This window comes from Oncorhynchus kisutch, linkage group LG3, assembly GCF_002021735.2.
Source record: "Oncorhynchus kisutch isolate 150728-3 linkage group LG3, Okis_V2, whole genome shotgun sequence".
In the NCBI taxonomy this organism is placed as follows: domain Eukaryota; kingdom Metazoa; phylum Chordata; class Actinopteri; order Salmoniformes; family Salmonidae; genus Oncorhynchus; species Oncorhynchus kisutch.
In genome coordinates, this window is record NC_034176.2 from 44442983 (window position 1) to 44469236 (window position 26254).

Genomic DNA, 26254 nt, shown 5'->3' on the forward strand with positions numbered 1-26254 from the left:
CAGCTTCGTGATCCAACAGGTTGGAAAGCTCTACGATCTTGTCTAAAGCCTTCTGACACTTGTCCATGTCCCCAGAGTGGGGTGCAGCTCGTACCGTCTCCAACTTGATCACAAGGAGAACACATATGAACACTGGGGAAATTCCAAATGTACAATGTAAGGGACACAGCACGAATGAACACTTAGGAACATGATCGCACACACGTAAAAAAAAAAATGCTGTGTATCTAGTCACCAGCAAAATGACCAAATCATGAAACCATAGATTATTCCATTACCAAGCAAAGTATGTGACAAAGGATTAATATACACAAATATTACTTTAAATATTAAGTATACATATTTACCAAAGTCTGTTAGAGTTGTTCTATGCTGGTGAGCCATGGAGACACTAAATGGTGGGTTGATCGACTAATACCGTATGACTGGTGTCTCTAAAACAAGAAGCATTCTGATGGAAACAAAAATGTACTGTAAAAAAAAAAAAGAAAAATCACATAATGGTTGTCATGAAGACATTGCATCACCAAATAGTGTGACAAAGTATGTGTAATACGTCTCACCCCATGTCCAAGGTATTTGTGTAAATTCATTCAAAACAAAGTAAATGTTACTATATCTTAACAAATTGGTGACAATGTATTCATAATGAAGTCCAGAAATACATGAATTCATTCAATAGTCTTTATTGAATAAAGCAGTACATTTTACAAATATTTCACAGAACATTTCGTTTTTTATTGTACAAAATGTCATTGTACCAAAAAATATATATATTTCTAATGATATTAGTAGCTTCAATATCAGTCTACAAGGAAATGAAAAACAAAGTTGTTTATTGTGCAAATTGAAAAACAAACTGTAAATAAGACAGTGTTGATCGTATCAAAGCTACAAAAGTAAAGAAATGTTGAACCTTAAAAAATCTGAGTAACTTATTGATGTTGGAACTGCATCACGGCATTGAATAAAACCACACTTAACGTGGGATTTTTGTAATATCTCTCGTAGTATTGCCTGCATGTTTTCCAAGAAAATACAATTCTGATAGATTTGTTTTTAACAATTATTAACAGAATCATTTCCACAAATACACTAAGTTTGAACCTTTTTGAATGTCGGAAAAAACATAATTGGCCAAAATAGCACTCGGTGCTGAGATTTCAAAGAGTGTCTTCAGCTATTGGGGGTGCGATTAGGAAATGTACGTGCCCTACTACACGTAGAATTTGTGAAGATGTGGCGAATATGACGCACCAATGGAGAATGTTTTTTTACCAAGCATAAGTTGTGCTTCACATAATTCACTCACACAATTAATTTGAACTTTGACACATACTATTACGATATAAACATCACTGGAAGACTCAGCCGTGTTGTTGACAGTCCTAGTAACATGTTTGTGCCCTGCGGCAAGCAGGAAAGTAACATAAAGTCCTCACGGTAACACTTTCTAAAAAGGCTACAGGTATAATGTGTTATTGCTCGTTATAAGAGTGCATGCGCCTTTATAATAATGCATTATGACAAGGCTTAGGCTATGATAGGTATCCCCCTTTCTCTTTAATGTTATATCGCTCTATGTAGAGCGATACATACAACTGACTCAAAATTGCTGTTATTTAGTCAGCTCTTGTTATGGGGTGATAAGACATAAGGGGGTTATATAGGCTTATAACAAGTCTTAGAATGCATTCATTATAACCTCATTATACCTGCAGTCCTTAAGTACAGTTTTACCATCATCACAACTGGACTTTAAGTTCACCAATTCCCTTATCCCGTTGTGTGCATTGGTCAGGGTCCAGGCAGCATCCAATCGGTGCATGGTCATGGCAACAAAGTTCATAGTTAATACTGCTCATGCTGCAGTGCTAGTCTAGGCACAGAGTTAGCATCTCCCTCCAGCCCTGTACTGCCCCAGGCCCAAGACACGGAGAGGGGCGTAGTACGGACCAGGCCGCCATCAGCAGGCTGGCTCTTTCCTGTGCTGCTGGAGCATCTCAGTCACACTCACTATGTCCTCTTCAGGGACCTAGAGTAGAACACAGGAGAGACGAGGTTGCAATTCCTATTCCAATGCCATCAGCATCTTCAGCATGAGAAGCATTCTAATTGATGGCTCATTGCCATCAAGTGAAAGGTTTCTGAGGGGTTTTCCTACATAGGATAGACCACAGGGGTATTTTAATAACACATCATATTAGTAAAAGCATTTTATCTTGGGCTTGTTGACTGACATTTGAAGATACAAGGCTAGGGGGAGTTTAAAACAGTTTGTTAAGTCAGACATTCATCTCCTCACGTCAAACTATCAGTGTCATTCAAGTGCCAACTATGTAGATAGCGCAGAAAGTCACTGCTGACGTCAAGTTGTAAAGTCTAAGGGAAGCCGATGATTTAGCATTATCTGGTGTTGATACTTCTATGACAATCAGAAATTAAATATGTATTGAAGAGCTGCTGACATTCTTGTAATTTCTGTAACCAGATATGTCAAAGTCCTGTTACACAAAAACCTGCTAGTGTAGTTTAGCCTTAGATAAATTATCATGGCATTCATTACACACTAGCCTGAAACTCTGGCAAACAGTGCCCTCCACTGGTCAGAATCAGAAAATACCCCCTTCTAGAGTTCTGAATGCCAAGTTGCAAGGAGTAATGCTTGGTGTAACTCACATCAGCAGTTTAAGGCTTACTCACCAGGGCATGGTCGAAGCTGAAGGTGCTGATATAATAGGCGGAGATGTCACTGTCGGCTAAAGGCTGGGATATCTGGGCAACAATGCCACACTCATCTGGAAAACAAGGCGCAGAGAGAGAGAGAGAGAGAGAGAGAGAGATACACTAAAATATTAGTGAGCGTGATTGAATCCCAATCCCATATTATTAATAATTAGGATTAAAGGGTGGCCTACCGAAACCCAGAGGCTGTCCCCCAATGCGCACCATCCTCCACAGCTCCCCGGAAGAACTTGTGAAGAGAAGATCAGCAGGGAACCTAACAAGAAGAGAGAGAACAAAACACACACTGCTGTTACCAACCTGATATGTCTAACTGCCCACCGACACACAGATGCAACAGCAGGGACCACCGGTAGTCTCTTCTCCCTGCCACTGTAGCGGTGCGCCCAGATTCTGGTGAGCGATATAACCCAGTGTGTCACGTGAGAGCTTCAGGGCAGCTCAGATTTAAGAGAGGTGAAAGGAGATGAGTCTTACTGTCGCTGTGCCTCAGTATCCATTACCAGAGAGACGTAGCCATCGATCAGGGAGAAGGAGAAGAACTTGATACAGTCCAGATCCTGGCTGGGAAGAGCGCCCTCTTTAGGACTGGGGGAGAAAATAGTTGACACTTTATCAGGACTGTAGGGTCTTACAGCTTACATGTCTCCAGACAAAAACAACAAAAACATTTTCCAGTCCTTATTAATTAGTTCATTATCAAATAGTTTACCGGATATTTTGCTCAAAGGCTAAATGTACCCCCTATATTACGATCAACTCCGTGTTAATGACTGGTTTTACACAGTGGTCATCTTTTGTATTAGTAAGGCTATAACTGAGAAAAGGTCAACAAGGAAGGGCATTGCATGCAAGAGCAGGTTTCACCTGCTGGAGTAGAAGAGCGCGTCGATAAGTGTGGTGGCAATGGCAGGCAGAGTGTCTGGGTCTAGACTCATCACACAGAACTGGTTCGGTGGTATCAGCACCGGGTGCACTGTAGGCTGGGGGGCTGGAAACAAAAAAGGAGAATATAGAGTTGGTTTTCATTTACAAATCTCAACCATGTGTGAATGAACCCTAAGCACTGGGACTGGAGAGTGGTCTGAAAAGCAGTAAAGACAGTAGCTACAGTGCATTCTGAAAGTATTCAGACCCCTTGACTTTTTCCACATTTTGTTAAGTTACAGCCTTATTCTAAAATTGATTAAATAAATGTTCTCTCTCTCCAAACTACACACAATACCCGATAATGAAGAAAGCGAAAACAGATGTATACATTTTTGGAAATTAATAAAATCACATAAATACCTTATTTACTGAAGTATGAGACTTGAAATTGAGCTCAGGTGCATACTGTTTCCATTGATCATCTTTGAGATGTTTCTACAGCTTGAATGGAGTCCACCTGTGGTAAATTCAATTGACTGGACATGATTTGGAAAGGCTGTCTCTATAAGGTCCCACAGTTGACAGTGCATGTCAGAGCAAAGACCAAGCCATGAGGTTGAAGGAATTGTCCATAGAGCTCTGAGACAGGATTGTGTTGAGGCACATATCTGGGGAAGGATACCAAAAAATGTCTGCAGGTCCAAGATCACAGTAGGCTCCATCATTCTTAAATGGAAGAAGTTTGGAACCACTAAGACTCTTCCTAGAGCTGATTAGGGGTCGAAGTGCCTTCGTCAGGGAGGTGACCAAGAACCCGATGGTCACTGACAGAGCTCCAGAGTTTTTCCGTGGCGATGGGAGAACCTTCCAGAAGGACAACCATCTCTGCAGCGTTCTACCAATCAGACCTTTATGGTAGAGTAGCCAGATGTAAGCCACGCCTCAGTAAAAAAGGCACATGACAGCCCGATTAGAGTTTGTCAAAAGGCAAATAAAGGACTCAGACCATGAGAAAAACAAGATTCTCTGGTCTGGTGAAACCAAGATTGAACTCTTTGGCCTGAATGCCAAGCGTCACATCTGGAAAAAATCTGGCACCATCCTTACGGTGAAGCATGGTGGTGTCAGCATCATGCTGTGGGGATGTTTTTCAGCGGCAGGGATTGGGAGACTAGTCAGGATCGAGGGGAAAGATGAACGGAGCAAAGTACAGAGACATCCTTGATGAAAACCTGCTCCAGAGCACTCAGGACCTCGGACCGGGGCAAAGGTTCACCTTCCAACAGGACAACAACCCTCAGCACACAGCCAAGACAACCCAGGAGTGGCTTCGGGACAAGTCTCAATGTCCTTGAGTGGCCCAGCCAGAGCCCGGATTCAAACTCGATCTAACATCTCTAGAGAGACCTGAAAATAGTTGTACAGCAACACACCCCATCCAACCTGGCAGAGCTGGAGAGGACCTGCCAGGTTGCCAAATATAGGTGTGCCAAGCTTGTAGCGTCACACCCAAGAATACTTGGGTATACTTAAGGTATTTCAATTTTAGAATAAGGCTGTAACGTAACAAAACGTGGAAAAGGGGGTTTGAATACTTTCAAAATGCACTGTATGCATCAGCTATGAGTCAGAGATAATGGATTTAACTGCATGTCGAATCCAAAACGGGTTAACTTTCGTGTTAATGTACATTTGTTGCACATTCCATCCGTCACCCTCTATCCTTCTCTCCCCATCCTTCCCCCTACCTCATCCCTCTCTTCTGAACCGTACCTTCTTTGCCGTTCTTCTGGAAGCCATTGCGGACATCTTGGCTGAGTACAGCTGAGTACTCTCCCCCCACCTCTCTGTAGATGTTGAACTCTTCCTCCAGAGTGTGGATAACTACAGCCAGATCCTTCTCCCGCACCTGAGGAAACAACAACAAAAAAAGCTTACTATGTCATCAAAATAGACTAGTTGCCTACCTGGCTAAACACTACCACCCTCGTGTAATACGCTCCCTCCCTCTTTTGACACAACCAGTCTTTGGCCTTAACAGAGCCTATGAACTCTGAGAACTATGTCAGGAATTAACATATTTGCTGATGGGGCCGTCTGGTGGGCCGTCTGGCACTACGTCTGTTATTTCTGCCCACTTAACACTTTCACTGGTGAGATGTCAACAACTGCTATTAGAATATTCAGCTAAGTTCCGGTTCTCAGTACAGTGGCTGTTAATACCTCACCTGTTAAAATGTCAAGTTGACAAATAATACAGCCTATCGCTTAGCAACTCTGTCACAGTTAGACACCAAGGCCATGTTTAGGAGGGTGTAACAAAACAGAATTTCTGTCTGGACATTAAGGCCCATTATGTTGTAGAAGAACAATAAATAAATCGTATCAGCCAACCCAATCATCCCCAGGTATAAACTGGTCGGAATTACAGCCACAGTTTGCGGACTTACCAGGATGAAGTCCGTCTGATAGGTGGACAGCATGAAGACTGACACGTGCTGCTGGGCCAACGGGGCGATGACGGATTTGGCGATCTTGGTCACGCCCACTGCTTGTGAGCTGTTGGAAGCGTTGCCGTTGGAGATGACGTTGAGTGGCAGCCACACGGAACTCTCCACCTGAAGGTGCTCCGACGGCTGTAGCTCTGGAGGGGGGAGTAGGTGAGGGTCAGGACAGGGACAGACGCACGCAAACAACACACACAGTTGGACACAGGCCAAATGCAAAGTTGTTATTTAACCAACCTAGCCTCAAGCCATGTCTACACAGCTGCTTTAAGTAATTTCCTCTGAACTCCACCCCACTGCCAGTGCCTTCCTTCATGGGGGTCTAAAATACCTATGCTATTTATAAACTATCACTCAGCTGAGTTACAACCAGGAAGTGGATCCTATGTCATGACATAGAAACAAGTTGGGACTAGGATGGCGTTTCCCCAAGAGACTGATCTAAAGTCAGTTTCGTAGTTGTACCTCTAAGTGGGTGAGATTAAGATTTGGGGAGGGTAAGGTGATTCTGGAGCAGTAGGCTACTTCGATCACTCAACTGCTTGATGGCTATTGTGTGTGTGTGTGTGTGTGTCAAGAGTCAGGGTTCAACCAGACCCTCCTCTAACTCTCCGCTCTGTTTGCATCAGTCTATTCACACCGGATGGGCACGGGCCAGGGAAAACAACACTGTTCCCTACTGGGCCTAGAGGGTCTAAACTGACCCACAAGCAGGATATTGCTCATTCCTCACCTTCATTGCAAAACAGTGTATTAATCAGTTATTTGGTGACAAGTGAATATATTTCGTATAGTTGCATACTTTAATGTTTCACCATTTTTATTTGTATGAAATTCACCATTTTTATTTGTATGAAATTCACCGAGTAGGATGGTCCTGGTGCACAACCACGATGTACAGCTGAAGTCAGAAGTTTACATACACTTAGGTTGGAGTCATTAAAACTCATTTTTCAACCACTCCACAAATTTCTTGATATTAAACTATAGTTTTGGCAAGTCAGTTAGGACATCAACTTTGCGCATGACACAGGTAATTTTTCCAACAATTGTTCACAGACAAGATTATTTCACTTATAATTCACTATCACAATTCCAGTGGGTCAGAAATGTACATACACTGAGTTGACTGTGCCTTTAAACAGCTTGGAAAATGTCATGCTTTAGAAGCTTCTGATAAGCTAATTGACATCCTTTGAGTCAATTGAAGGTGTACCTGTGGATGCATTTCAAGGCCTACCTTCAAACTCAGTGCATCTTTGCTTGACATCATGGGAAACTCAAAAGAAATCAGCCCAAGACCTCAGAAAAAAGAAAAAAAAGTCTGGTTCATCCTTGTGAGCAATTTCCAAATGCCTGAAGGTACCATGTTCATCTGTACAAACAATAGAACGCAAGTATAAACACCATGGGACCACGCAGCTGTCATCCCGCTCTGGAAGGAGACACGTTCTGTCTCCTAGAGATGAACATACTTTGGTGTGAAGTGCAAATCAACCCCAGAACAACAGCAAAGGACCTTGTGAAGATGCTGGAGGAAACCGGTAGAAAAGTATCTATATCCACAGTTAAATGTGTCCTATATCGACATAACCTGAAAGTCCGCTCAGCAAGGAAGAAGCCACAGCTCCAAAACCACCATAAAAAAAGCTAGACTATGGTTTGCAACTGCACATGGGGACAAAGATCATACTTTATGGATAAATGTCCTCTGGTCTGATGAAACAAAAAAATAGAACTGTTTGAACATAATGACCATCGTTCTGTTTGGAGGAAAAAGGGGGAGGCTTGCAAGCCGAAGAACGCCATCCCAACCGTGAAGCACGGGGGTGGCAGCATCATGTTGTGGGGGTGCTTTGCTGCAGGAGGGGCTGGTGCACGTCACAAAATAGATGGCATCACGAGAAAGGAAAATTACGTGGATATATTGAAGCCACATCTCAAGACATCAGTCAGGAAGTTAAAGCTTGGTCGCAAATGGTTCTTCCAAATGGACAATGACTCCAAGCATACTTCCAAAGTTGTGGCAAAATGGCTTAAGGACAACAATGTCAAGGTATTGTTGTGGCCATCACAAAGCCCTGACCTCAAACCTATAGAAAATTTGTGGGCAGAACTGAAAAAGTGTGTGCGAGCAAGGAGGACTACAAACCTGACTCAGTTACACCAGCTCTGTCAGGAGGAATGGGCCAAAATTCACCCAACTTATTGTGGGAAGCTTGTGGAAAGACTACCCAAAATGTTTGACCCAAGTTAAACAATTTAAAGGCAAAGCTACCAAATACTAATTGAGTGTACAGTGGGGCAAAAAAGTATTTAGTCAGCCACCAATTGTGCAAGTTCTCCCACTTAAAAAGATGAGGCCTGTAATTTTCATCATAGGTACACTTCAACTATGACAGACAAAATTAGAAAAAGAATCCAGAAAATCACATTGTAGGATTTTGAATGAATTTATTTGCAAATTATGGTGGAAAATAAGTATTTGGACAATAACCAAAGTTTAACCAAAGTTTCTCAATACTTTGTTATATACCCTTTGTTGGCACTGACAGAGGTCAAACGTTTTCTGTAAGTCTTCACAAGGTTTTCACACACTGTTGCTGGTATTTTGGCCCATTCCTCCATGCAGATCTCCTCTAGAGCATTGATGTTTTGGGGCTGTTGCTGGGCAACACGGACTTTCAACTCCCTCCAAAGATTTTCTATGGGGTTGAGATCTGGAGACTGGCTAGGCCACTCGAGGACCTTCAAATGATTCTTACGAATCCACTCCTTCGTTGCCTGGGCGGTGTGTTTGGGATCATTGTCATGCTGAAAGACCCAGCCACGTTTCATCTTCAATGCCCTTGCTGATGGAAGGAGGTTTTCACTCAAAATCTTACGATAATCTCTTTCCTTTACACGGATCAGTCGTCCTGGTCCCTTTGCAGAAAAACAGCCCCAAAGCATGATGTTTCCACCCCCATGCTTCACAGTAGGTATGGTGTTCTTTGGATGCAACTCAGCATTCTTTGTCCTCCAAACACGACGAGTTGAGTTTACCAAAAAGTTATATTTTGGTTTCATCTGACCATATGACATTCTCAATCTTCTTCTGGATCATCCAAATGCTCTCTAGCAAACTTCAGACGGGCCGGGACATGTACTGGCTTAAGCAGGGGGACACGTCTGGCACTGCAGGATTTGAGTCCCTGGCGGCGTAGTGTGTTACTGATGGTAGGCTTTGTTACCTTGGTCCCCCCGTGTGGTTCTGGGATTTTTGCTCACCGAACGGGGGGACCAAGGTAACAAAGCCTACCATCAGTAACACACTACGCCGCCAGGGACTCAAATCCTGCAGTGATCATTTTGACCCCACAGGTGAGACCTTGCGTGGAGCCCCAGAACGAGGGAGATTATCAGTGGTCTTGTATGTCTTCCATTTCCTAATAATTGCTCCCACAGTTGATTTCGTCAAACCAAGCTGCTTACCTATTGCAGATTCAGTCTTCCCAGCCTGGTGCAGGTCTACAATTTTGTTTCTGGTTTCCTTTGACAGCTCTTTGGTCTTGGCCATAGTAGAGTTTGGAGTGTGACTGTTTGAGGTTGTGGACAGGTGTTTTTTATACTGATAACAAGTTCAAACAGGTGCCATTAATACAGGTAACGAGTGGAGGACAGAGGAGCCTCTTAAAGAATAAGTTACAGGTCTGTGAGAGCCAGAAATCTTGCTTGTTTGTAGGTGACCAAATACTTATTTTCCACCATAATTTGCAAATAAATTCATAAAAATCCTACAATGTGTTTTCTGGATTTTTTTTCTCATTTTGCCTGTCATAGTTGAAGTGTACCTATGATGAAAATTACAGGCCTCTCATCTTTTTAAGTGGGAGAACTTGCACAATTGGTGGCTGACTAAATACTTTTTTGCCCCACTGTATGTAAACTTCTGACCTACTGGGAATGTGATGAAAGAAATAAAAGCTGAAGTAAATCATTCTCTCTACTATTATTCTGACATTTCACATTCTTAAAATAAAGTGGAGATCCTAACTGACTTAAGACATGGAATTTTTACTTTGATTAAATGTCAGGAATTGTGAAAAACGGAGTTTAAATGTATTTGGCTAAGGTGTATGTAAACTTCCGACTTCAACTGTATATGTAGTTAGACACAGGCTAATAATGCATTGAACCATGTATGCATTCAGCTCTGAGGTTTCTAAAGGAAATTAGTTTGTTGCTATGTTACTTTATGCTCTATAGCATTATGTTTCAAATGTGTGAAGTGAACTTCTTGTTCTTCATCCCCTGAAGTAATTGAACACTTGTTGACTGGGAATCTAAATGGTATTTATTCACAACATTAACAGGCAGTTCCAGGACCCTTCAATCACTAATGAAACATCACTCTCTCATCCCCTCCCTCTTTCCCCCTATTGCTCTCGCTCTGTCATTCCCCTTTCCATCTCTCTATTCCCCTTCAAAGGGCCACTGTTCTGATTAGAATAATTTGTCAGAAGAAGCCCCTTGTGGCTTCACTGCACCAGCTTTCACCTCTTAAAATAGAAAGAGAGAAGGCCCGGAGGCAGTATGCGCCGGTAATATCAACTACATCGGTGAGAAAAAGACACTGGGAATAATATGACTCAAAGATAAGAATGGGCCATAAAAAACAAGTGATGTTGAAGTTGTTACAGCATGTTAAGGGAGTGTGATTGAGAATAGGCCATGAATGGAGGTTTGTTAAGTGGTGCCTCTGGTTAACTTGATACGAAGTAGGGGAATCATTTACCTTTAAATCCCTCTTCATCGAGGACGACAGTGAAGTTCTCTGGGGTCTCTGTCAGACTGAAGAACTTGCATCTGAGAGAGATGGAGAAAGAGAGAAAGGGATAGACAAGAGGCAAACCGCTGGCCAATCACCAAGCCAAGCTCGCGTCTTCCCTTTGCCAACATTCCCCCAGCTTGGTCTGCTCTGCTCACAATGTGTGTACCCAATCCAACAAGGTCCTGCTTTGCTTCAATCACCCACAGTTTAAAAAATAAAATCCTGGAGAGAGCAGAGCCAGACCCGTTCTAAGATGGGATGGCAGGACACTCAGTCTTTCGAGGGCCCCACTTGTTAGGCCGATTGCTGTGCAGCCTAGCAGTGGGGAGCACTGGGGACATTAAGGTAAGCAGGGAACTTGGACTGGATTCACTTCAGGCCTGAACCCGAAATACTTAAGTCTTAGATTTTGGGACAGGGGGAGTTTCAGGGACACATCGTTGTCTTTGTGGCAGGCGGTCCCCTGCCCAGCAGGAGAGATCCATTCAGGAGAACTATGGGATGAGATTGGGCCCTGGGCAGAATAAGGAGTGTACTGAAAGAATAATGATATGGGTCTCATTAAAACCCCACACCTCTCCCCTGCAAAGCGGTAGTTGCAAAACGAAAGAGAACAGACATAGCCTAGTGCCAGATCAGTTTGTGCTCTAGGTCTATATACTAGTCAACTTCTATGGTCATTATCATCAGTGCAAAGCTGCAGAGTCAGACCATCTAATCTTCTGGATGATTAAAATGTGCAACATCCTTCCCTTTAGTTCCATCAGCAACATCCCCATCATCATCCCATCTCCCACCAGCTGCATTACACTAGAATACGGTCCTACTCAGCAAAATGTTATCCATTGTTTCCATTAGACGGCGAAATTAATCCAAAAGAGAGTGGTGTGTCTGAAATGGCACCCTATTCCCTACATAGTGCACTACTTTGACCAGAGCCCTATGGCAGTGCATAAAAAGTAGAGCACTGCACATCATACAGTAAAGAATAGGGGAGCCATTTTGGACGCAACCAAAAAAAAAAAGACACAGCTCCACCCAGCCGACTGTAGAGCGAGCTAACTTAGCAGCCCATTGTCTCCTGCCACCTCCTAGCCATTCCTTCCTGTTGACCTCCCACGCCGTCTTCCTGATAGGTTTTCCACTTGTTATTGTTAAGCCCGCAAGAAGAAGGGAGAGAGGACAGTGCTAGCAACCCTCTGTCTGCTTTGTTTAGGCTAGCCTTCTCATTGAAAAAACATTAAAAGCTCATGAATTTTTTATACCAGTGGGAGAGTGCATTATAGTGAGCCTAATTGGTAACAATTTACTTTGACTTCCTATTCATAACATTAACTATAAACAATCAATGAATTAATTAACTATAAACAATTCATGAACAGGTCCCTAAAGCATTATTAAAAGGTTAATGAAATATATCCACAGCACATTCATGTCATTCTATGCAAGAGATCATATTTCGGCATCTTAATAGATGCATCATTACAATGACAGCGTAGTGTCATTATGGCTGTTCTCAAAATTGTGGTGCTGCCATACCAGCTCTTAGTGAATATGACAAAAAGGCCAAACCACGTTTAGAAAATTGAGTTTATATGTAGCCGGCCTGTACCAGCTCCATTTCCCCCACTGGTCAGTACAGACCCATGACTTAGCTTCTTTTTCTTCTTTTTCTTCTCACTGAGGTCAATGGTGCATGAAAATCCTGACGGGGTTGAATCCTCAAGGTAAATTCTACGGATCAAATCGTGTAGTTGAGGGTCATGTCATAACTCTTTCGCAACGCATTAACAGTCCTCCACATCACAATTAACTTGGCCATACTGGTCTATAAACGCACACATGAAAGGTCTATGTATGAATTATATGCAGTCAATGTAATGTAATTCCTATTTTTCCATTCATAAAACATGAATTTATAAACATGCCTCACTTATCAAAAAGAGCACAGACATTTTCCAGATGTAGCTAGCACATTCGATGAGGACATCGCCAAAGAATCTTACTATTGCAATTTCAGTATTCATTTTGTATTCTTTTTTAATAGATTAATAGCCTAGTGGTTAGAGTGTCGGGTCAGTAACCGAAAGGTTGCTGGATCGAATCTCCGAGCTGACAAGGTAAAAATCTGTAGTTCAGCCCCTGAACAAGGCAGTGGGTTACACTGTTCCCCGGTAGGCCGTCATTGTAAATAAGAATTTGTTCTGGACTGACTTTCCTAGTTAAATAAAAGGTTCAATTTTTACAAAAATATTCAAAGCATTAAAATGTTATTCCCCATTTCAGACTCGTAGCAATAAAGTGACAAAACATACTAAGACAGGGTGGTAAAGATGGCTAAAATGTACTTACTAATGTAGCTAGCTATCCCCCTGGCTATGTCAATACGAAAATGAGCTTTTTGGTCTTAATGTAAAATGTTAGGTTTACAATCACATTTTAGGAAGAGAAATAGGTGGGGTTTATGACTTTGTGGAAACTAGTGATGACCCAGGAGGAGAGAGTGAGAGGTCACTAATGTCACTTCCTGGTGACCTCGCACTTATTTAAAAAATATAAAAATGTTTTACAAGATTAATATTACAGGAGTTTCCCCTTGAAATCAGACATGTCCATGGTAAGGACAACCTGGTTGCTGATTGTCTTCCATGGATGGGCAGTCAATAAGTTTTGTGTTTAGCCAGTATGTAGCCCTGGCACACATTTTGTTTTGACTGAACGTTTTGCCATTTTTAGATAAGGTTTGTTTTGGTTGGGCTCGTACCAAGGGGTGAGAGTTATAGAAATGTTCATTCGTTTTATAGGCTGCTATATTAAAAATAAAATGGAAACAATGTTTATAAAAAAAAAAAGATTAATTCCAGGGGTTTTATTTATTTGTACTATTTTTTACATTGTAGAATAATAGTTAAGACATCAAAACTATGAAATAACACATATGGAATCATGTAGTAACCAAAGAAGTGTTAAACAAATCAAAATATATTTTATATTCGTCAAATAGCCACCCATTGCCTTGATGACAGCTTTGCACACTCTTGGCATTCTCTCATACAGCTTCATGAGGTAGTCACCTGGAGTGCATTTCAATGAACAGGTGTGCTTTGTTAAAAGTTCATTTGTGGAATTTCTTTCCTTCTCAATGCGTTTGAGCCAATCAGTTGTTTTGTGACAAGGTATGGGTGGTATACAGAAGGTTGCCCTATTTGGTAAAAGACCAAGTCCATATTATGGCAAGAACAGCTAAAAAGAAACAAAGAGAAACAACAGTCCATCATGAAGGTCAGACAATACAGAAAATTTCAAGAACTTGCAAAAACCATCAAGCGCTATGATGAAACTAACTCTAACGAGGGCCGATACAGGAAAGGAAGAAGTTAAAGTTAACTGCACTTAAATGTTTCAGAGTTCAAGTAACAGACTAGAGGTGGACCGATTAAATCGTCATGGAGTGCTGCAGATGACCTGGCCTCCACAATCATCTGACCTCAACCCAATTGAGCTGGTTTGGGATGAGTTGGACCACAGAGCGAAGAAAAAGCAGTCAAGTGCTCAGCATGTGGGTACTCCTTCAAGGCTGTTGGAAAAGCATTCCAGCTGAAGCTGGTTGAGAGAATGCAAAGAGTGTGCAAAGCTGTCAAGGCAAAGGGTGGCTACTTTGAAGAATCTCAAATATATTTAGATTTTTATCAACACTTTTTTGGTTACTACATGATTCCATGTGTTATTTAATAGTTGTCGTCTTCACAATGTAAAAATATTAAAAATAAAGAAAAACCCTGGAATGATTAGGTTTCCAAATTTGACTTGTATTGTGTATGTATGATTTGTTTTGTCGAAGTGTTGACAGCCAGTAAACGCCATGTTTATATTGGACAAGGCAATGCATTTAAAATAGTGTCGCATTTAAGTGGATCACGTTGTGAAATTGAAGTTGTTTTCTGTTGGTTTTGTCCAACAAAATATATATTTGTTGTCTTAAGGGGGAAGGTGTTACAGGATTTGGTTTTTCCATTTATATTTCAAGGTTGGACTTTAGCACTTTGGGCATTAGTCAGTATGTGTTACACCTGTGTTGGCTTGTCATCTCGTTAGTGAGAAGGTGTTTCATCTGTGTTGGCACAGGTGATATTTAAGAGCTACTGGCCCAGTGCTCCAGTTAACTTGAGTTGGGGATGGTTAACACCTTCAGTTAGCTCGCCCCATTTGACTTCTTAAATGTATTATTTTTTATTTAACCTCGTTTTTCTTTTGCTCCACTTTTTGGTTTGCTTCCAGTCTAAATTTGGTGTGGTTTTTATTTTTGTATGCCTCTTGGGCAAATGTATTGGGCACTCCTGGTGGGTGTCTAAGGTCCCAGTTGTTGTTGCTAGTCATCTTTCAGTGGACACCCCATGAGTAGCTTTCAGAACCCCTCCCAGAACCCGACCGGTTTCATTTTGTTTGTTGTTAGGGACTTGTTCGTTCTCCCTTCCGTTTGATTAACTATTTTTGGTTTCTTGCTGGGGAACACTGACAGGGACGTTCCCTGCAAGAAACCAAAAATTGCCACTCAAACAAAGATTCACTAACAACAACCAACACGAGTTAATGACTGACATTCTACGTTTGCACATTAAAAAAACAAATAGCTAATAAGAAGCCCAAATAACACTAGGTTGTAACCCGAAGTGAATACAGTTGGAGTCGGAAGATTACATTTAGCCAAATACATTTAAACTCAGTTTCACAATTCCTGAGATATAATCCTAGTAAAAATGCACTGTCTTGGGTCAGTTAGGATCACCACTATTTTAAAAATGTCAGAATAATAGTAGCAAATTATTTATTTCAGCTTTTATTTTTTCTCATCCCATTCCCAGTGGGTCAGAAGTTTACATACACTCAATTAGTATTTGGTAGCATTGCCTTTAAATTGTTTAACTTGGGTCAAACATTTTGGGTAGCCTTCCACAAGCTTCCCACAATAAGTTGGGTGAATTTTGGCCCATTCCTCCTGACAGAGCTGGTGTAACTGGGTCAGGTTTGTAGGCCTCCTTGCTCGCACACAATTTTTCAGTTCTGCCCATACATTTTCTATAGGTTTGAGGTCAGGGCTTTGTGATGGCCACTCCAATAACTTGACATTGTTGTCCTGAAGCCATTTTGCCACATCTTTGGAAGTATGGTTGGGGTCATTGTCCATTTGGAAGACCCATTTTCGACCAAGCTTTAGCTTTAATGCTGCTTCAATATATCCACGTAATTTTCCATCTTCATGACGCCATCTATTTTGTGAAGTGCACCAGTCCCTCCTGCAGCAAAGCACCCCCACAACATGATGCTGATGGTGTTCTTCGGCTTGCAAGCATCCCACTTTTTCCTCCAAACATAACGACTGTCACTATGGCCAAACAGTTCTATTTTTGTTTCATCAGACCAGAGGACATTTCTCAAAAAAATACAATCTCTGTCCCCATATGTGCAGTTGCAAACCATAGTCTGGCTTTTTTTATGGCAGTTTTGGAACAGTGGCTTCTTCCTTACTGAGCAGCCTTTCAGGTTATGTCAATATAGGACTTGTTTTACTGTGGATATAGATACTTTTGTACCGGTTTCCTCCAGCATCTTCACAAGGTCCTTTGCAATTCTGGGATTGATTTGCACTTCGCACCAAAGTACGTTCATCTCTAGGAGACAGGACGCATCTCCTTCCTGAGCGGTATGACAGCTGCGTGGTCCCATGGTGTTTACACTTGCGTACGATTGTTTGTACAGATGAACGTGGTACCTTCAGGCATTTGGAAATTACTCCCAAGGATGAACCAGACTTGTGGAGGTCTACAATTTTTTTCTGAGGGCTTGGCTGATTTCTTTTGATTTTCCAATGATGTCAAAGAGGCACTGAGTTTGAAGGTAGGCCTTGAAATACATCCACAGGTACACCCCCAATTGACTCAAATGATGTAAATTAGCCTATCAGAAGTTTCCAAATCCATGACATCATTTTCTGGAATTTTCCAAGCTGTTTAAAAGGCACAGTCAACTTAGTGTATGTAAACCTCTGACCCACTGTGATACAGTGAATTCTAAGTGAAATAATCTGTATGTGAACAATTGTTGGAAAAATGACTTGTGTCATGCACAAAGTAGATGTCCTAACCGACTTGCCAAAACTATAGTTTGTTAACAAGAAATTAGTGGAGTGGTTGAAAAAAAGAGTTTTAATGACTCCAACTTAAGTGTATGTAAACTTCTGACTTCAACTGTATGTCCTGTTTAAAAGGTTTGTAATGTGCAGAAAGAAGTACAATGTAAATAGTGAAATGGCTACCTAACATTGTAACAAAATGTTTCATTAGTTTTATGACAAATTTGTAACTTTTATTTACAGAGTTGGAAAACGTGTAGACATTGTGCCAGGGGCTTAGCTAGCCGCTAGCTAAATTAGCTAATGAATAAGGGGGAAATGCTAGCTAGCTTTACCACCCTGTGTGATTATGTTCTACTCACAAAAATAGTTGAGTCTGAATCTTTGAATATTAACCTTTGTTAAATCTATTAAAGAAAAGTCATACAGATAAATGCCAATAGTAGGATTCTTTGGCGATGTCCTCAGCAATTGATTTATGTGCTAGCTACATCTGGAAAATTGTAATAAAATGTTATATTTCCTTGAACATTCTGTGTTGTGTCCGTATTCCTTTTGATAAGTGAGGCATGTTTATAAATGCAATTGAAATGCTTTATGAATGGTTAAATAGAAATGACAGTACATTGACTGCATATAGTTTATAAATAGACCTTTAATGATGGTGTTCTAGATCATAGTGGCAAACTGCACAGTTAATTACCATAGCCATAAATGCTTTATGAATGGGAAAAAAACTATCAAACTACACGATTTGATCTGTAAAATGATATATATATATATATATATAGTTTGGCCTTTTGACAATATTCACTAAGAGCTGGTACAGCAGAAGCACACTTTTGAGAACACCCATAATGACACTACGCTGTCATTGTAATAATGCATCTATTAAGATACCCAAATATGAGCTCTTGCATAGAATGATATGAATGCACTATAGATATACTATGATATATTTCATTAAGCTTTATTAATGCGGTTGGGACCCGGTATCACACATTCATGAAATGCCTGTGTATTATAAATGCATTATGGATATGTAGTCAAAGTAAGTCGTTCAACCCCCTATCTGCGTAACACCGTTGACGGGTTAGTTTCCTGTTTCTGTGGTAATCATTCAAATCTTTCTATGAATCTTCTTCAAAACATCTGAGGTACTGACAGGGAGAACATTATAATTCTATATTCTAGGCTTAGATGAGAAAACTAAGCATTCCACTCTATTATGTCCCCAGTTCACTGCATGTAGCAACAAAGGCACAGTCATACCTTCATGATTGGAGATGAACAAGAAAAAACAATTTTTTTCTTTGGTGGCGTTGAGTGAGCAGACGTACAGTACATTTGTGAGAGGGAGAGAGAGCGAGCGAGCCTCGAAGAATTTCACTCAAAATGCTGTTTTTACCAATGAAGTAAGGGGAAATGAGAACTTGATTTTGCAACTGATGTTTCATTGGAAGAAGTGGGAGGGATGTGAGCCATGGTGATGTCATTCTGTTATGAACAATCGCTCACCATTGCTGGTGACCATGGTGTGTATGTGAGCATGCACATTAACTGAGGCGCAGTGGACAGGGTCAAAGAAAAAAAGTTCCTTGGCGTGCACATCCCCGAGGACATAAAAATGGTTCCAACACACAGACACCGTGGTGAAGAAGGCGCAACAGTGCCTCTTCAAACGGAGGCGGCTGAAGAAATTTGTCATGGCCCGTAAGACCCTCACACACTTTTACAGATGCACCATTGAGAGCATTCTGTCGGGCCGCATCACCGCCTGGTACGGCAACTACACCGCTTTCAACCCTATGGCTCTCCAGAGTGTGGTGTGGTCAGCCCAAACGAAGACCATTAAGGACCTCAGCCACCCAAGCCATGGTCTGTTCACCCAAGGGCTGTTGAGGTGACCATATTACCGCCAAACCGGCGGTCACTAGTCATGAAGGCAGTAAAATTCCACATGACCGTTTAGTCACGGTAATTAGGCTTCTCCAAGCTCTGCTGATGCTGCTCATTAGTAGCCTACCAAACCTGCTAACTGCCTGGTACTCCATTGTCCCTCTAATCACTGACATCAATGCAAATGTGTTCAAAAATCTAATCAAACACTCCATGAGAGCCCATGAGCTCATGTTGCGCAACATTTCTATAGGCTATTCAATTGCGGGAGAAAACACTGATGGCCACTAATAAAAAGATGAGGATCAGCGTTCTATATGCTAGGCCTACTATATTTCTCAACTTTCCTAATGTTAAGCACATTGCTTATATTTACAACAGGAGTATAACCTACCTGGCTGGCATGAAAATAAACCATGGGGAAAAGCATCCTCCATTCACTATTTAAGTGCATAGATGCACCTGTATCGAAATGCTGCCCCGGTTCGATACAGGTGCATGATAAATGGTCCATTCTAAATCAAAACGTCACACTTTAAAAAAAATATATATGTAAAGACAAAATTAAATCAATAGTCTGATGGGTGACAATATTGTCGCTTGTGATTTATATATTATCACTTGTGAATGATGCCCAGCATAAGAAAGTCTTTTTTTGCGACTTTTTCTAATCATAGTCGCACACCTCATATAGCCTAGCCCATAGGCCTATATGTTTCAAGATTTGTATCACAACTAAAATGGCCAAATAACTTTACAAGGGGCTGGCATACATAAGCAGCGTGTGAGTTCAGTTTGGGGAAGATCATTTATCACCATAAAAATGCACCTGATAAAGGTGTTTTTCCACTAACGGAACATTTGCGCTTATAGCCTCCTACCATGTGTGCATTGCTGCACTTACAATGTGAATATATAGCCTATCAACATTTTAAGTTAAACGTTCTGATCGGTTGCATCAGCCACATTGCATAAAAACATTTTTTATTTTATGCTAGTGGTTGTATTCATTTGGGATCTATCGTATCCCACACTGTCCCAGACTACAGTATGTTTGAAATATTTATTTCTTGCACAGAATAGGTCGACTAGATTGACATAGGCTAGTGGTTTTGCTGTTAGGCATACTCATCTTGTTGGCTGACGAAAAGTAAAATGTGGACAGTCAGAAAAGGACACGTGCAGTTGCGTCCCCGATGTGTCGGTCTTCACTTAGAGAAAGACCCGATCACGTGAAGGAGAGCCATGCGAGTGAGATGGCTAGCCCCAAGTCGTTATTTGGGGGCTAGCCATTGCCATTTGCCTCATGACTCCTGCATGCTTTGTTGACTATGAACTTTCTTGTTTACCCTACCGTGGGACAGACTGTTTGTTCCCACACTCGGGACTCTGTCTCTATTGGTTACACTGACTTTTGGCCCCCCATCCCATTCTAACCACCACTCGCCTGCTTTGTATTCATGCTACCTGATGAAAGTTCTATATAATATGATCCTGCTGCCATCTAATGCACATTCAAATGTCATAAAGCAACACTGCAGAGCTCTCCCTGTACTTTGCCGTGCCTTGATTGGATTACTGTTGATGATATCTGGAAATATACATGTCCACCCTGGCCTATCTACTTTTGCTAGCCCCAATTCTGACTTGTGCTCTGATATCTGGCTCTCTGACTTCTGCTCTCGTAAAAACCTGGGTTTTCTGCACGTTAACACTAGAAGCTTAATACCTAAAATGGATCAATTGAAAGTGTGGGTTTACAGCTCCAATCCAGATGTGTTGGTCATTACTGAGACGTGGTTTAGAAAGAGTGTTTTGAATACTGATGTTAACCTTTTTCAGCAAGGCAGATCTTCCAAAAGTGGGGGAGTGGCAATCTTTACCAAGGATCACCTTCAGTGCTCGGTTTTCAGTTACACTAACATGCTGACCAGACTGGATACGTTGCGTGCTTCACAAAATACATTTAGATATCTATGTTATTTAATTATTGCACCCACACTGCTATCGCGCGTCTGCGTTGCCAAGGGCTAAAAATAGAACCCCATTTATTTCTGACGCAGATCACGTTGAAAGTCCTGCCTCTCCCATCTTCGCATTGGTTTATAGAAGCAGGTACCCACGTGTCATCTCCTCATTGGCTTATACCCACATGGGTGATTGAAAGACTAAATGTTTTGCTGGTTGTCGTGGTAAAAGGGGCGGATGCCAATCACCATATAAATTCAAATATGAAAAAGTCTGGAAGGAGGAGAGAAATAGAAACGATTCATTCGGTTGGCCGTTTTATGTGTGGATTAATTTGTCAGAGTAAAGGACCTTGCGCAGTTCAGGTAAAATAATAACTCTATGTTTATATCCCAGGACAAATTAGCTACCAACAGCACCTAGCTAAATAGGACAAATTAGCTAGCAAGTGCAAGCTAACTAGCTGAATTGCCAAACATGTTTAATGCTTTTCGACCTGTCCCCAAATTAATGTTATTGGTTCAGAGTTTGTTTTGATATTTTAACCTGCGTGTCGTGATCGCATTTGGTGTAGGGGGACAAAATAAATTTATACACGATAGCGCACGCGCGCAGCCAGTTTGGGTTCCGTGTAAGTCTGAATTAGTCCTGCTAGGTGACCTAAATTGGGACATGCTTAAACCACCTGACCAAGTCCTAAAGCAATGAGACTCCCGAAATCTTTCTCAGATTATTACCAATCACACATGACAAGTATGACTCCAAACACCCAGAAAAGGCTACTCTCCTCAATGTTATCCTCACAAATAATCCTGATAGGCAATTACAGAAAACACCAGACTGGTACCTTAGTGATCACGGTTTTACAGCCTGTGTTCGTAATGGCTGCTCAGTGAAACGTCCTGTCCTGATTTGTCATAGACGTATGCTAAAAAAACTTTAATGAGCACGCCTTCCTTCATGACTTGGCCTCTAAATTGGTATAGAATCAGCTTGATCCCCTCTGTCAAAGAAACTTGGACCTTCGTTTTTGATATCTACAGTAATATTGTTAACAAACGCCCCCATAAAAAAATGGAGAATTAAAAAACAGGTTCAGCCCCTGGTTCGACCATGATCTTGCCATGTGTTGCTACTATGTTGTCGTCTTAGGTATCTCTTTATGTAGTGTTGTCTCTCTTGTCGTGATGTGTGTTTTGTCCTGCATTTTTATTTAATATATTTTTAGGGCCTTCCTCTGACACCGCCTGGTATAGAGGTCCTGTATGGCAGGAAGCTTGGCCCCAGTGATGTACTGGGCCGTACGCAATACCCTCTGTAGTGCCTTGCGGTCAGAGGCAAAGCAGTTGCTATACCAGGCAGTGATGCAGGATGCTCTCAATGGTGCAGCTGTAGAACCTTTTGAGGATCTGAGGACCCATGCCAAATCTTTTCAGTCTCCTGAGGGGGAATAGGTTTTGTCGTGCCCTCTTCACAACTGTCTTGGTGTGCTTGGACCATGTTAGTTTGTTGCTGATGTGGACACCAAGGAGCATGAAGCGCTCAACCTGCTCCACTACAGCCCTGTCAATGAGAATGGGGGCGTGCTCTGTCCTCCTTTTCCTGTAGTCCACAATCATCTCCTTTGTCTTGATCACGTTGAGGGAGAGGTTGTCCTGGCACCACACAGCCAGGTCTCTGACCTCCTCCCTATAGGCTGTCTTATCGTTGATCAGGCCTACCACGGTTGTGTCATCAGCAAACTTGATGGTGTTGGAGTCGTGCCTGGCCATGCAGTCATGAGTGAACAGGGAGTACAGGAGGGGACTGAGCATGCACCCGAGGGGCCCCCGTGTTGAGGATCAGCGTGGCGAATGTGTTGTTATCTACCCTTACCACCTGGGGGTGGCCCGTCAGGAAGTCCAGGATCCAGTTGCAGAGGGAGGTGTTTAGTTCCAGGGTCCTTAGCTTAGTGATGAGCTTTGAGGGCACTATGGTGTTGAACTAGCGTAGCCCACAGCCATTTGTAATAGCCACATCAGGCCAACTCAGAGTATGCTATTATTTTCTTCTGAAATAGACTACATTTTCTTCATATCATGCTTATTTAGACCTGTCTAAAATAAATCATGGATTTCTTGTGAAGGTGTCGGCTATATTACATTGATTTCTTAGATAGATTTTTTATAAATGGCTTGTAGGCTGTGTGGATTCCAGGAGATACTAAATGTGTTTGTTAATTAATGATCATTAATCAATCAATTAATGATCATCATCAAATTTTTTGTGAGACGGACAGTTACTTGCTTGACAATCACCGGCTGATGAAATTTTGTGACCGCCACAGCTCTAGTTCACCCTGCTACCAGCTAGCAGACAGACGGTACAGGTGCATTAATGCCGGGACCATGAGAAACAGCTTCTATCACCAGGCCACCAGACTGTTGAACAGGCATCACTTGCTCGGTCCTCTGCCCTGCACCTTGAGACTAATGCCCCAAGTATAGAGAGATATTCAACACTGGTCACTTCTACAATCTATGTACTGTTTATATACGGTTGCTTCCTCACAGTGTATGTATACTGTATTCTCGACATACTGTAGGTATATTAGAATGAACTACTACTGTACATACCATTATTTTCCAAATTATATACTGTCCATACACACACACCGCGTATTTATATCCTGGATTCTGACACTGCTCACTAATATATTACTTTAGATTGTTAATTTGACATTTGATTTCTTGTTTTGATTCATTTTATTATGTGTGTATTTGTGTTATTTTCTAGACATTCTACTGCACTGTCGGAGCTAGTAACGTAAGCATTTCGCTGCACCTGCTATACACTGAGTGTACAAAACATAATGAACACCTGCTCTTTCCATGACAAATGGACCAGGTGAATCCAGGTGAAAGCTATGATCCCTTAAATGTCACTTGTTAAGTCCACTTCAGTCAGTGTAGATGAAGGGGAGGAGACAGGTCAAAGTATGTTTAAGCCTTGAGACATGGATTGTTTATTTGTGCCAATGGGTAAGACAAAATATTTCAATGCATTTGAAAGGGGTATGGTAGTAGGTGCCAGGCGCACCGGTTTGAGTGTGTCAAGAACAGCAATGCTGCTGGGTTTTTCACAATCAATTTCCTGTGGATCAATAATGATCCAACACCTAAAGGACATCCAGCCAACTTGACAACTGTGGGAATCATTGGAGTCAACATGGGCCAGCATCCCTGTGGAACACTTGACACCCCGACAAAGAGGCTGTTCTGAGGGAAAAGGGGGGTGCAACTCAATATTAGGTAGGTGTTCCTAATGTTTTATACACTCCGTGTATAGCAAGTGTCTTCTCAAACAATGGCTAAAGTTTACCCAGCTCTCCCCCTGTTGCTAGCCCATCGCAGTATAAACCTTGGGCACCGACCTTGACTGCCTACTGGAGCAGGCAAGTGGAAAAGTCTCCATTGTTTTTGGCTCAGAGGCGGCATTGTTGCGACCCATGCTCTCTCTTTAGCAAGCTGCAGAGAAAAGCTTGCCTTGCCCTTCGGTCTTTGTACCACAGATTGGAGAGTAGTCCTATTCCGTTTATGGAAGATTCCATTATTATGGACATTCCATTTGCAAAACAAATCACAACTTTAAGGTCTCACAGAATGGACAAACAAAATAGAAATTAAAAACGTTGTATGTGTGTGTCTATAGTACCCCTTGGGGGGGGGGGGGGGGGGGGGGGGGGGGGGGGGTGTATACCCAATAAAGCAAGACTTTATTTAAAGACTTGTAAATACTGACATGTTGGAGAAATAAGCAAATAAGAAGTGTCATGGATGTTACATGAAATGGACAAGCTTTTTGGGGAGTCTGAACATATTAGCAAAGGTCTGTGAGTTTATAAGTCTTAAGTCAAAACATGGATTGCCATTTCGAAGGAAAGGCTTGGCTGAAGACAAAAACTATCATTTTGAAAATACTGACATTTCCATTATTACTTTAGGAGGAAAAACAACTAATGGATGTTAGTCTGAAATGGGCATTAAAATCTTAAAGATGTCTTTTATTTTGTCTATTATAAACACATTGGTTGTCATATGTGATGTTTTGTTTTTTTTAAAGGCAGCAGATGGCACTCCCAATCACGGCCTGATGTGATAGAGCCTATACACTCAAGTGTATAGAATTGTACCGAAACGTCCTGTTTCCATCACAGCCATTGTCATTTTTTGTATACGGTATGACCTTACTTGCATGAAAACTGTGGATGGAAATGTGGTTACTGATCAAAATGTGTTTGCATTTTCTCTTTTCAGCAGACATAGTGAGCAATACATTTTTGTATCGTGAAAATAACATATCGTGAAATCCCTTGCAATTCCAAGCCCTATTCAGATTATCAAAAACCACTTTATCTAAAAAAAAAAAAAATGTCAACAGTACTGCCATATGACAAATACATTTCAGCATATATTTTCCAAGAGAACCTTAGCTAGCACACTAGCGAAATTCTGAAGAATAAGCACACAAAATGTGGTGAATGTACAAGCTTCTAAAGCCAAAATATGATCCATCAAATCCACAACTGTTATGTTACGGATATCATAATGCTGGAAAAGGATACTGACAATGAATAGAAACCAATTATAGACCACACAAAACCTTGACGAAAGTTAGCTTAACAGAGGAAGATCCAAGATGATCAGATGTTCCTAAAAAAGGTTATGGATGTTACATTGTCTGTACCAGTCACCCCCCTATCTTTACAAGACTGCAGAACACGCAAACAAAACTCAAGACACTTCTATTTGATCTGTATTGCGTCATTAATATCTCATCTTCACAACAAATAGTGGGGGTCAGCTTAGTGGAAAAACAAGCACACTGAGCCCTTTCAAAAAGCCATGAAATATGATTGACTGAAAAGCCTGAGACTTGGCCACCTACTCTGTAAATGGTCAAAATGCATGCAACTTCCTACTTAAACTGAACTCCAACATAGACCTTAAGGGTAATTATGAAAATGGTTTCATTTGGAAATGACTAACACAGAATCGCCAGTATTTATAGGGAAGGCAGAAACATAGGCTAACACTGTACAAGGCTAACACTGTACAGTGCACACACACGGCCTTCATCGACTAACACAGTAGCAACATAGGCTAACAGTGTGCGCGCGCACATAAACACACACACAGTGGTGTAAAGTACTTAAGTAAAAATACTTTAAAGTACTACTTAAGTCGTTTTTTTGGTATCTGTACCTCTATTTATATTTTTGACTACTTTTACTTCACTACATTCCTTAAGACAATATTGTACTTTCTACTCCAAACATTTTCC

At 41.5% G+C, this 26254-nt stretch overlaps 1 protein-coding gene across 2 annotated transcripts in view; it reads right to left on the reverse strand.

Moving 5' to 3' along the window:
- Positions 1 to 670: 670 nt before the first annotated feature.
- LOC109883567 (cytosolic arginine sensor for mTORC1 subunit 1) overlaps positions 671 to 26254 on the reverse strand; it is a 35643-nt gene continuing 10059 nt past the window's right edge. The window contains exons 2-9 of one of the 2 annotated variants that reach the window (XR_002254193.2): positions 10900 to 10970; positions 6066 to 6259; positions 5389 to 5524; positions 3613 to 3736; positions 3223 to 3333; positions 2919 to 3001; positions 2704 to 2847; positions 671 to 2035 (exon numbers count right to left, since the gene is read on the reverse strand). Coding sequence is in view for 1 of the 2 variants with exons in the window: in XM_020475603.2 (XP_020331192.1) it covers positions 1967 to 2035; positions 2704 to 2798; positions 2919 to 3001; positions 3223 to 3333; positions 3613 to 3736; positions 5389 to 5524; positions 6066 to 6259; positions 10900 to 10970 (883 nt within the window). In the remaining variant the exon portion in view is untranslated. The remainder of the gene's footprint in view (positions 2036 to 2703; positions 2848 to 2918; positions 3002 to 3222; positions 3334 to 3612; positions 3737 to 5388; positions 5525 to 6065; positions 6260 to 10899; positions 10971 to 26254) is intronic. The other variant, XM_020475603.2, reaches the window with a different exon arrangement.